Source organism: Loa loa, assembly GCF_000183805.2.
Source record: "Loa loa unplaced genomic scaffold supercont3.96, whole genome shotgun sequence".
In the NCBI taxonomy this organism is placed as follows: Eukaryota; Metazoa; Nematoda; class Chromadorea; order Rhabditida; family Onchocercidae; genus Loa; species Loa loa.
Window position 1 is genome coordinate 117,443 of NW_018108276.1, and position 13,090 is coordinate 130,532.

Genomic DNA, 13,090 nt, shown 5'->3' on the forward strand with positions numbered 1-13,090 from the left:
TGTTTTATTTATATTGTCTCAATTTTTAATTTTAGTTTTTGTGACAAATAGAATTATACAAAATTGTGAAAATCAATTTTATCAGATAAATTTTCTTTTCATTTTTCCTTTTTTGCTTACAAAGATTTTATTGTTAATGTTAAATGGTTTTTCAACAAGCTAATTAATTAATTAATTATTTCATTTGTTATTGTTTGTCCTTTTTGCCTAAATTTGAATTTTTTTTTTTTAATGAAATTGAACTATAAAATATTGTAAAATAGGTTAAGAGAAGTGAGTCAGAGGATGGGAAGATGAAAGGTTATATATAAATAATATTTAAATATGCATACCCTTAGCGTCCAAAAATAAAACGATCAATAAGTTATAGCTGGTGGGAATAATAATGGATCACTCAATTGTATTGTATATAATGGATCAGTTGACTTCATTCATTCTTTATCGTCATCGTCATCATCATAGTCACCATTATTATTATCATCATCATCGGCATCGTCATTATCATCATCATCATTGTCACCAACATCACCATGCTATTTCATCATCAATCATTATCGATGTTTTATTGCAAATTTTGGACTATTCCATTAACATTCTACCGGATTAAAACCATTAAAACACTCTTTTGTTGCTGACAGAATTTAGGAGCATCTGAATACCTTTGCACACATACGTTAATAACAAAACAGTTACGGTCAATGATTGTCATTACCATTATTACCATTACCGTAATCATAATCATAATCATAGTCATCATCATTATCATCATCATTATCATTATCATTATCATTATTATTATCATTTCATTAGATTGTCTTAAATAATTCTTAATACTTATTTGCATTAATTGTAGACATGAATGAATTTTTTTTCAAAATTTAGCTAGGGATAATTCTTGAGAATTGTTCATTAATTTGTCGATAATTCATCAAAACATTCCAGTTAATGTCAGAAGTTAATATGTCTTTTTGTTTTTATTTTTATTTTAGTTTCATTTATTAAAACAATCAATCAATCGTAGTTGGTAGGAATAATAATGCATTACTGATCCATGTTTTCACTTCTTATCTTCTACTTTTTATTGAAATTGATATTAAAATTGAATTAGGAAATAGATATTAATATATAAAATATACATTGATGTTAATTCAACCTTTTTAGGAAATCTTTCGAATGCGCAAAATAATGCGGGAAATCAATTAATTAACTCATCAGTCACTCTATATATTATAGTAAATATAATTGTGTATTAATAATATTGTTTACTTAATATCTAAATAATAATCTATATATTATAGTAAATATAATTGTGTATTAATAATATTGTTTACTTAATATCTAAATAATAATTAAGAAAATATTTTGGAGCAAGAATTTTCTGTTACATTTGTTATTATCAATAATAAATTTGAGGGAAAGGAATGATTCTTGCTAGGCTAAAGAAGGATTTATAAGTTGTTGTCGAAATAATTAAAATTCAAAAGCGAACAAAACTTATTCCGAGGATTAAATTCTCGTTTTCAAAATGTTGAAATCAAAGCGGAATGACACGTCTCAAAATTATTTATTTCATTTGCAACAAAACATTCTAAATAAATGGCAAAGAAAGAAAAGAAATGAAAAATGAAAAATCAGTTGAGGTGAGATTTTATTCCTTTTGGATCAAAATCAGACAAAATATTTCCTTTCTCTTAGCATACCATTTTCAAACAACGTTTAAAGCATATAAATTATTCAAAAAAAAGAAATGAAATGAATAAAAGAAAGATTAAAATTAAATCCAATTTCGTCATTGCTAAATTTTTTAATTAAATGACTGAATTTTAATTCTTCTCATACAACAGCACTAAAATATCTATTGTATGTAAATTTGATTAAAAATAACTATAATTCTGTACACAAAAATTATATAAATCAATACCAATAGCAAAAAAATTAATTTTCATATGCTACTATAATAATTAGGTGGCATATAACTGTTAGGTTGTTGCCATTGGTAGCCCGTCATTGGATCATAAACGTATGGTTTTACATCAACCTGTTCACAATATTTTTCGAAAGGAGGTAACTGGGTAGGTTGCTGATGTGATAATTGGTGCAGTGATGCTGGTGACATATGTGATAATGGACCACCGGTACCAACAGGATGTGTACCAAGATGCAGTGGTGGCCAACTACCTTCCAATATCGGTGATGTGGTACCCTGTTGTTGTTGTTGCCGCTGTTGTTGCTGCTGATGTTGTTGTTGTTGATGTTGATGTTGTTGTTGTTGTTGTTGTTGTTGTTGTTGCTGTTGTTGTTGTTGTTGTTGTTGAGCAGGTGAAGCTATTGTTCCATCAACTGAACTACTTTCCTCTTCTTCACCTTCTTCATCATCTGTTCCCTGCCGATCATTGCTAAATCCGTTCTTAGACATCTTTTTATGTTTTGAACGACGATTTTGAAACCATATTTTTACCTGAAATTAAAAGAATTTTAAAACTCAATAAATAAATTTCGTCTTGATAAGAGTAAATAGCTTTTCGATCGAAAGATCGCAAATCAAACAAAATCTCTTCCTCTCTTTTCAACTAATGTATTGAGTTAACATGATTAATTAATATCATACAAAATAGATTACGTTTTGTCATTTAAAACTAAAATTCGTTTCAATTCATTCCTTTTCATAATCATTTCCTTTTTCATAAACTAATTTAATCGAATACAAATTTATTTATTACAGTATATCTGTAAAATTGATTTAAATTAATCTGCTAGCATATCAGATTTTTACAAATTTTCTCATTTTGCATTAACTCATTAGCTTTCCATCATTAATTACAAATTCCTTTTTTGAAGGAAATTCTTAAAAGAAAGAAATAAAGAAATAACAATTAAAATTGCTTTTCTTTTAGTATCATTTATCAGAAAATTTTTGAAAAAATCTTCAAAATTCCTATTTTTTGTTCCATTCAAGAGGAAAATAAATAAAATAAATCAAGCGAAATTCAAAAAAAAAAAAGGAAAAGAAATGAATGAACATGCTAGTAACAGTATTTGTTTACTTCTTTCTTTTCCGTAATGGCATCAGACAAAAGTACTACGGTAGTTATAAAAAGTACAAAAATTAGACAGGAGAAGAAAGCGGAGAGAAAAGAACTTTTATTATTCATTTTGAAAATTTCAAAGGAAAAAAAAGCACAGTGAAATTGAAGTTAATTTAGTTCGGTAAAAAAATCAAAAAAAATTTGTTGGTTTTTTACTGTTTTTTTTTTTGCTTACCAAAAAATTCAAATTGTGCATCAAAAATTTTCCATCACAAGATAAAAGAGACGGAGAAAAAGAGAGAGAGAGGGAGAGATTAGAAGTGATAATCAGTTAAATAAGTTTGATTAATTCCTTTCTAATCATTCCATCTTCCATTAGTTTATCACTACCCATTAGTCAATTAATTAGCTATGGATCAATTAATTAATTCATCACATGAATCATTATTTATTTTTTACCGAAATGAATGGGTAAATGGGAAGAAAATACACATTCAAAAAAAGAAAAGAATGACTCATCGATCCATCTACCCGCTCAGACACCGTCACACATATACACATACACACATGCATATACATACACACATACATACATACATACATACACATACACATACACAACACACACACACATACTCAACTTCCTTTCCGGATTTATCCATCAACCTTTCACATATGCATAATACATGAAAAGCAGACGATAACTACCGTACTTCCTGTCATTATCGCGATCAGACAGAAAAATAGAAAAAAAAGTAGAATTCAGAAATGAGAATCAAAACAGTAGAAAAACAGAATAGATGAGAAAAAGAATATGGACAACCTATAGTAGCAAAGATCGATCGACCTTTGACCTCCGTATTTGAATATCAATTTATCAAAATACAGAAAATAAGAGTAATAAAATAGTGGTTTGAAATTATATTAAATAAAATAGGAATTAAAAATCCTTTTGAATGATGAAATTTGCAAACTGAGTATCAATTCCTATTATAGAATATCCCTGGTATGTCTTATAAGGTATGAAAATGTTAATAACTTAAACCTGCAATTTAAAAATGAAAAAACAAAGGATTTAATAACGGAAGCATTTCTCTTTTAGAAATTAATTAAATACAGATATACTCCATATAATTTTGCATATTCATTAAATAATTAATTTGTTAAGATTTCAAAACTTTATGCAAATTTCTAAATTTTGTTGTGATTTCTTTTTCTTCGAAATTCACCATTTTTATTTTTTTATTTTATTTTTATTTTTTTTGAAAAGAAATGTTATTAAAGGTAAGATATTTTTAAGCAACAGGTGAGACACTGATACCATATATTGCTAGATTCATCCCTTCTTTTTTTCTCCCTCCCTCTCTCTCTCTTTATTGTATCTCTTCGATCACCTTGCAATAACAGGTGCGCATAAACAGAGATTTTTTTTTTTTCAAAGATACGCCACCATAATAATGCATAATGCATCTGCCGTATAACCACTGATTACCTATTCCGTTCCGGCTTAGAAACCATAACGGAACCTTTTTTTTTAATGCTTACCCCTATCTATCCTTCCTTCCTCCCGCCGTTTTTATCCGCCCATCTCTGAAAAGATATTGGAATCCCTTTCCCACTTCATATCTCTTTGAACTCAATTCAAAATTCACTTTCAGGAATATTTTGAACATATTCCGGTGAATGTAATTTTTTGCAAAGAGCTAAAAAGGGCTGGAAAAAGTGACAAAAATGCCATATAATGCGTAACATTTAATTTTTGTATCTATAAGTTGCATACAAGAATTATCGATTGATTTTCTAAATTTTAACCAAAATTATGAAATCTTCCGAAATATTTCAAATAACAACTGATCAGCTGACTAATTAATTAATTAATCAATCAATCAATCAATATTTTGCATCTTTAAATACGATAATAATTCAAATAGTTCATTTATAAATTAAACGCAAATTACTTCATTATAGTAAAATTTCAAACATTATGCAATTTGTATATCTTTACTTGATCCGAAGATAATTTCCTAAAAGAAATTAACAAAACTTTTAGTTGAAGGGTTTTACCATTGAAATAAAGTACTTTACATTCTTTCAGTATTTTGAATTATAATCTTAAAGCAGAATCAAAAATGATGCCAAAGATATTTGAGATATCAGAGTGATCCATTTTCACATACTTATCAGTAGTGACAATCGTGACAACACTGTCGGTCATCCTTGTCTGTAAGTTTTGTTAATACGAAAATAATAATCTGTTGATAGCTTAGTAAATAGACGAAGTAAATCCACCATATTACGAAATAATTGTTAGATTTTTTAAAATTTCAAGAAGGATCAAATTCAAATTCGAAAACTAAATTCAAAAGAATATTTTCTAGAAACCTGCCTGTTATTATTATTACTATTTGAATATGCGTAATATCACCGTTATTTATAAACACATATAATAGGGTTAATCTTATAATTAGACTCTCATCGATTTGAGTAAATGTGATATCTTACTAGGATAGTATCAGGAGATGGTAAGAGCGGAAGTTCGGATGAAATATATGCCGAGAAATCCTGTCAGCTTTACTTTAGCCTCCATCAATCATATAACTGGCCAGTGGCAATTTTGATATTGCAATTTTCTTGTTAAATAACGGGAATGAGGGGAAGGAAGGGAATGTATCTAACAGGAAACTGTCCTGAATCCTAAATTCTAGAATATTCCTATTGTTCAAACAATCTCATTTAATTTCTTCTCCTTTTTTCAAACGAAAAAAAAAGAGTAGAGAAATTATGCAAAATTTGAAATAAATTATTAAATTTTTTTCGAGTTCCTTTTTTCATTTTAGCCTTTCAGAATTGTAGTTATTAATTTTTTTTTAATTTTCTTTTTTTATCTTTTTGATTTATTCAATAAAACAAATTCTCTTTACTTTACGTATTTATAGCAGAAAAGAAGAGAAAGAAAAAAAAAGTTTGAATAGAACTGGTCCCTTTTCAGGAATTGTTGTGAACTTCATGAAAAGAAACGAAATAAAACTCATTCCGTCCATCATTTTTCATTTTTTTTTTCACTCCTACCGTAATATCGGATGTTGTTAATGATGATGAGAATGTTTGTTGATAGGAAGAAAAGAGAGGAGAGGAGGAGGAAAGTGGAAAGGACGAAAAGGATGAAAAAAAGAGAAGAGAAGAGAAACGAGAAGAAAAAAGAGAATGAAATAGGATGAATGGATGAATAGCTGAGACTGGATGATTGAACGAATGATTAACTGATTGACTGACTGGTTCGTGGATGAGAAAAATATGTTACTTAAAAAGGATATGGATATTGATAACGATATCATTTGTCTATCATCGATTAATAAATTTCACTTTTTCTCCTTTTCTTTCCGAAATCGACAAATTACCAAATAAAACCGGAATAATACAATAAGTTAGTGAAAATTTTTAATCGGTATTTCGTCAAGAATTTCTGTGCGAAAAAAAAAGATTTAAATATGAAATGAAGAAAGAAAAACGAAACGATCGATTCTATTTATATTTCGTTGAAATTAGCTATGATAAATAATTTGATGCGTTCAAAAATATCAAAATTATAAAACTATATTATATTTTGGAAAAAAAAATTTTTCGTGACGGATAAAATTCAAGAAAAAGTTAAAAATGAATATAACAACTTTTTCAATAGGTATATGATAATAATTTGTTTGTGATAGCAAGGGATGGAATGAAATTGGATGGATTTACAGTCTACAGAGAATTCGAAATTCTTCAAATTTTAAATTCTGAATAGTTTTACTAAGTAATTTAAAATTCAAGCAATAAACTGATAAATTACTAGGACAATAATTTCTACTGTCGGAAAAGTAATCATTTTCAAGATATTTGGAATTTGTTAATTTACATTTTAACATTTACCGTAAATATGCATCGATAATGATCGATTAATCAAAATCCGAAAAGTAAAATCAAATTATCATGTTCTTTTTTTTTCGTTTTAAATAAATAGAAAACTGGAGGGTGATTGATCCATGATCGATCATTGTGAAGTTAACTGAGTAAAAGTTCATAAATTTCTGATAAATTTTGAAGTAAATGACATGGATATGTATATGCATGGAGAAGAAATGTTGAGAAAGGAAGAAAAGAAGTTTTATTTACTCCCAGTAATCAAAAATTTAAAGTGTGGATTGATCGGATAAGAGACAGAAGATAAACCGCGGTAAGTTTAGACGGATCGAGGATTATCCAAGAGATTTCAATATTTAAGAAGCTCAATGAGCTTTAATAAAGAAACGATGATTTCATTTCAATTCATACTCAACGCTAATTATGTGATTAAAGTTTTAAAGTTAAAAGGAAATTAGGTCAAATTTCAGGTCAAATCAGTCTAGTTTCAAATAATTATAATGGTGAATGTGATAAGTGAATTATATCAATAATGGATCAGAATTTGTCAGACTTTGATCATTCTAAATCAGATACGATATCTTATGCCAAAAAAGATTGTTACAATCAATGAAATTATAAGCATGCAATTTAAAAAAAATTGATTGGCCATTTTTTTGGGAATACAATTATAAGAAAGCATATATTAGTAGGTTGAAAAAATGTCAAAGTAGCAAATATTGGACTTTGCATTTGTCTTCAAATAAGTGAAATAATTGAAGTTTAATTGGGTCACAGTCATTACTTAATGTTTGTTTAATTGAATTAGTTGATATATGGAATTAAAGAAAAGCCACTAAATCATTTGAGTAAATTAAATGTTTATATTTTTACAAATTTCAGAAAATCTTAATTTATTCTTAAAAATTAACCGACTTGTTGACGTGAAAATGACCATATCGTTGAAATAATTGTTAATCAACTTTGTTGATCAACTTGCTCGTTATGTTATATTTTGCAAAAATCGTAATAAAGTACTTGGTGAGAAATAAACTTGGTATTCAGTTTTGAAATCTTAACAAATTTACCTGTGTTTGTGTAAGTCCCAACCTGGAAGCAAGTTCAGCACGTTCTGGTAACGCCAAATATTGCGTCTTATGAAACCTTTTCTGTAATTCTTGCAATTGTAAACTAGTATATATGGTTCGGGGTTTTCGTACTCGTTTTCCTTTCCCATTAATCCTAACTTCGCCACCTTCGATAATTTTCGTGGAATGCTCTGAAATGAAATGTAAACATTTAATAAATCACAAATATCAAAAAAATTCTTTAATTTTAATTTAAAATTAAAACTATAATTATTTAATAAAAATTTGAAGCAATGATGGTACGAAATTCCAATATTTTACCTAATTTTGACTTGAAATACTAAATACAAATAACAATCTATTTGTGTATAATGCAAATGATAAAAATGAATTAATTGAAGTAATGCTAATCGAATGTTTTGTTATTTCTTTTATACTATAGTATCTAAGAGGAATTTAATTAATTTTTAAATTGAAGTACTTCAACATAGTATAATGAAAATGAAAGTGGCGTCAAATTAATAAATAGTAGTGATAAACTGAAGAATAATTAAATTTGAATATGTTTTTGTTGGTATATATAATCATGATAAATTTATGACTGCAGGAAAAGAAAGGAAGCAAAGAGGAAAAATGAAATTACCAGAATTTTCTGATTAACAAGAAACTTTCTGATGGATCGAGATTAACTAAATAATTTTGAATAAATTACCGTTAATTATGGTATAATTAATTCATTAAATTTCTAGAGATTCTTACCAGATAATGGCATCAGTTTCAATTTTTCTGCCTGACATATTAAAGAAGTAAGAATTGATAATCTAAGTTGAAATTTATCAAAATTATTCCGAGAAATTTGCAACTATATGAATTAGAACAGTAGTGACAAGGGATTAGAAAAATAGTGACAAAGAAGTTGAAAAAGACAAATTAATAATAATGATAATGATAATGATAATGACGATAATAAGGATAACATTGGCTTACTTTGGTCAACCTAACTGCCTGACATTATTTTTTAATGATTACTTTGAAAGTTAACTTTATTAGATGAACCAAACATGGCTCATTCATTGCTGTTGCAAGTGCTTTAACTTTCAAAAGTTAAAATAATTGGATGAGTGGCAATAAATTAACATTAAAGTTTGATAATTTTGATAAAATTGGAAAAAAAATCCAACGAAATTTCGAAGATAAAAAAGAAAAGAAAGATAAAGGAAGCAAAGAATGCAGAAGTTCTTCTCACTTCTACTCTTAAAGATTAGGCTGTGACAAAGAGCAGAAGGTAGCTGGTTATTGGTTAGATTGGTTGGTTATAATTTGAATAAATAACCAATAATTATGGAACAAGAAAGGTTTAGAGCTGAGCCGGCCCAGTCCAGAGGAGTGAAAACATTGAAGCATACTAGAAATGAAATGGGAGGGCGGGAGAGAGTAGTGGGTAGATCCTAAGGCATTATTACTCTAATTACCCTAATGATCATCATTATCATCATTATCATCACCACCATCAACCACAACATCATCATCAGTGAAAGGCGCTACCTGTAATTTTCATAATTTATAACCATCTTGTTAAATGATTATTATTGCTATTATCATTTGTTCATATAAATAGTGTAAATTAGAGATTATCGCATCCTTCCTTTTGTTTCGTCTCTTTTTTTGTTTATTTTTCACGCTATATTATGTAAATTAGACAGTTTTTTTATAACGTAATTACCTTCCGGTGAGCTAGCTGATTGTTGATGATACATAAAATGGGGAGCGGTACCGGTTGCACCGGTACCATATGGTGTACCAGATACGGTTGCAGCTGCAGCTACAGCAACTGCTGCTGATGCTGATGTTGGAAATGAATTCTGATAAAAATATGAAGACATTGGCGCAGCGGTCCCACGGGTAAAATCATGACTACTACCAGCTGTACTAGTCGATGATTGTAGCGGATTGTAGCAACTTGATGGACCAACACTATAAAGAGATTGTGGTTGTGGTGGCGGTGGTGGTGGTGGTGGTGGTGGTGGTGGTGGTGGTGGTTGTGGTGGTGGTGGTTGTTGTTGTTGTGGTGGTGGTGGTCCAGATGTTCTTGTACCATAATTCTGGAATGCTGGTGGCTTTTGGTCCATATCCATGTATGATCCTGATGATGATGATGGCAGTAATGTTAGGCCTATTCCAGTTCCAATTATTGTTTCTGCTTCAGTTTCGGTTCCTATCCCAATTATGGATACTGTTGCTCCTGTTGTTGTCCTTGTTATTGTAGTGGTTGTTGTAGTTGATATTGATAAGTCTGTAGAAGAACTTCTATTAGTGATTGGTAAGCTTAAACTGGCAATTTGTGAGGATGGTTGATGATACGTTTGCGAAGGCACGTCCTTATTGTTGTCCCTCAATGATGATAAAGACGAAGAAGACATTTTCAGCAGTTGTCGTACCCATTCAGCGCCAAATGCATTCGATATGCTTCAACTACAGTGTCCCTCTCACATAGACATACACACATACATACGCATACATTCATATACATACACAGACATGAAAAGATATACATATAGATTAATATAATATATTTACCTATTTGAAACGTAAGAGACTGAAAAGATTTTGAAAAGATAGGATGTGATTGTCCAATGCCGCCCAACAATAGTGCGACACATGCGAAAGAAGTAGGATGGGTACAGAAAGACGAGCAAGGCAAGGCAAGTGGAAGAAGAAGAGTGTGACGAAAGAGAAGATGGTGGAAGGATTTACGAACCGCCTACCAAATTGCTATCTCTGATTGGCTGTACCTGTCCGAGACATACCCATTCATCCAATCTATCTACCGCATTTGTCCCCTTGAATAGATGGATGATGTGTCCCATTGGTTTCCTTCCCATTCATTCATCTCCACTATTTACGTCTCTTTTACGCTGATTTTTCGGCTTCAGTAAATGGGAACGTACACATTGCATACATTTACGTATGTATGTCATATTTACACACACTCATACATAGAAGTATAGGTAGAGATATCATGCGACGATACAAATACGCAAAGTAGATGTAAGGGTCGTAATTACGTGAATACACGTGAATGCATAACACATAACTATAAACGTATAATTATGTGCAAATCGTATGAAATAGTCCATAAACGTGATCACATATCACGTGCATAAACGTAATCGTACATATATTTGTATAACGGTGACGCATGACATAAACGCTATATGACATAGAACGCTACGATAAACGTAATTAATACGTTTATTCACGTAAATGAATATACTTCAAAAGTTTGTTATAAAAAAAAATACTGAAAAAAGTTTAGAATATAATTTCATGCTGGCATATGTGCGTGTGTATGCAGTCCGATGCACATCCTTGAAGTGAGTTAGTGGACAAGCGTGCACGCAGAGCGCAGACAGGCGAACAGACTTATGCATACACACATGAACACACACACCACATACACACATATGCATAGCATACACATACATACATACATACACACACACATACACACACATACATAAATGATTGAGACGTGGAATGTATGTGAAAATATAAATTTTTAAATTATAAATCGAAAAGTTTATTATTTTATAGTTTATATGTATGCATGTGCATGTAAATAAATAAAACAAAGAAAAAAGAGAGATAAAATTTGGCATTAAATTGATTTGATGATGAAAAAAGAGACATTTCAATGATATGATGTCATCAATGAAATGGGTGCCGCTATGATTGAAAGAAAAAATTTTTCAAACTATAATTTAAATTTATATTCAAACATTTGTGGCATACATATCTTTTACGAATAACGCAATCATAAATCGGTTTAAAAACTAAAATTATGTTTATTTTTTCAACGGATATAAACGAAAAAAAGAAAGTTTTAAGATTTCTCAAATTTAACAATGGCATGTATAAATTAATTTTTATTGACAAGAAATTAAAATATATTGAAAATGCAAATTTATTTTTATTTCAATTTTAATTCAAACATTATTCGTTAATCGTTGCTTCTTGACTCATATTTCAATCGGACACCATGAAAAAGTCTGATGACAAATATATTTTAGAAAATTTTATTGGAATCCATCTAGAATCCTCTTACTTATTTCAGTTCGTTGAACTGCATGAAAATTGCGAAAAGTGTTTTTAGTAGAAAGAAAAGTTTTTCATTTTGAAATTATCACAAAGTGAAAATTGATATTTCTGTAAACTTCAATTATTATTTGATATAAAAACTGACAACACTTATGAATGGTATGGAGGAAATTTTGAAAAAGTTTGCTTACAGGAACATTTTCTCGTTTCTCAATTTTTGGCATCAGTTTTCCACTTTTCAAAATTTCTACGATCCTTCAAAAATTCGATTCCTTTATCGATTCTTTATAGTTTGAATCTTTCCAAATTCCATCCACAATGAATCGGCTCTTGTCCTAGCTTTTTCATAATTTGTGTTTGGTAATTGAATAAATATCAATCTGTTATTACGAACGTAATTTATGTTTGTTATTTTGGTATGCTTTTTATTCCGGATTCCCTCGAATTCCGTATCGGTTCTTTAATTCCGGATTCGCTCTTCAAAGCTATAGCAGTATATTGGTGAATCCGAAATGCGCTTGTTGTATTGATTAGCTAAAATTTAAAGGAAGGAAATTGTCCATTAGAGGTGTTAAATGTTGCATCGTATTTCTAAAATGTCATTTTTGCTGATACATCTTACAATTTTGGATTGAAAAATCGTTAATCAGAATTTCCAATGACATTTTAATCCATCAATGAATCTTTAATTTTTATTTTCATGAAAAAAAACCTTACCAATATATATATTTCATAATCAATTGCTGCCAACATCTGCGACATTTCCGCTTCTTTTCAAATTGTAAAATTGATGCTCTCTTCTTTGAAATCCATAAATTCTGTTATTTTTTTTTTGTAAATCGATTATTTAAGTCTCAATCAAAATAGATGCCATTTATTTTTTGCTAATGTTGTCACTTCATTATTTAATTTGTAATAAGTTCAATTAGCTGAGTGATTGGCACTTATTCATTTTGTCATGACAAGTTAGATCAGGTCATTGTTCCATCTGAAAAGAAT

At 29.3% G+C, this 13,090-nt stretch overlaps 4 protein-coding genes across 4 annotated transcripts; 1 reads left to right on the forward strand and 3 right to left on the reverse strand.

The window, feature by feature from the left end:
• Positions 1–431: 431 nt before the first annotated feature.
• On the reverse strand, positions 432–724 carry LOAG_08210 (hypothetical protein; the record flags this gene model as incomplete). Its single annotated transcript, XM_003143742.1, has 2 exons — positions 432–533; positions 674–724. 2 exons carry the CDS (start codon positions 722–724, stop codon positions 432–434), a joined length of 153 nt encoding a protein of 50 aa, XP_003143790.1.
• A 1,218-nt stretch (positions 725–1,942) lies between these two features.
• LOAG_08211 (pair-rule protein odd-paired) lies at positions 1,943–2,452 on the reverse strand (the record flags this gene model as incomplete). The annotated part of the gene is made up of 1 exon (XM_003143743.2): positions 1,943–2,452. Exon 1 carries the CDS (start codon positions 2,414–2,416, stop codon positions 1,943–1,945), a length of 474 nt encoding a protein of 157 aa, XP_003143791.1. The 5' UTR covers positions 2,417–2,452.
• Positions 2,453–3,493: 1,041 nt separating this feature from the next.
• LOAG_08212 (hypothetical protein) lies at positions 3,494–3,709 on the forward strand (the record flags this gene model as incomplete). Its single annotated transcript, XM_003143744.1, has 1 exon — positions 3,494–3,709. The coding sequence occupies one exon, from the start codon at positions 3,494–3,496 to the stop codon at positions 3,707–3,709; it is 216 nt and encodes a 71-aa protein (XP_003143792.1).
• Positions 3,710–7,966: 4,257 nt separating this feature from the next.
• On the reverse strand, positions 7,967–10,413 carry LOAG_17577 (hypothetical protein; the record flags this gene model as incomplete). The annotated part of the gene is made up of 2 exons (XM_020450237.1): positions 7,967–8,184; positions 9,717–10,413. 2 exons carry the CDS (start codon positions 10,411–10,413, stop codon positions 7,967–7,969), a joined length of 915 nt encoding a protein of 304 aa, XP_020306116.1.
• Positions 10,414–13,090: the final 2,677 nt, after the last annotated feature.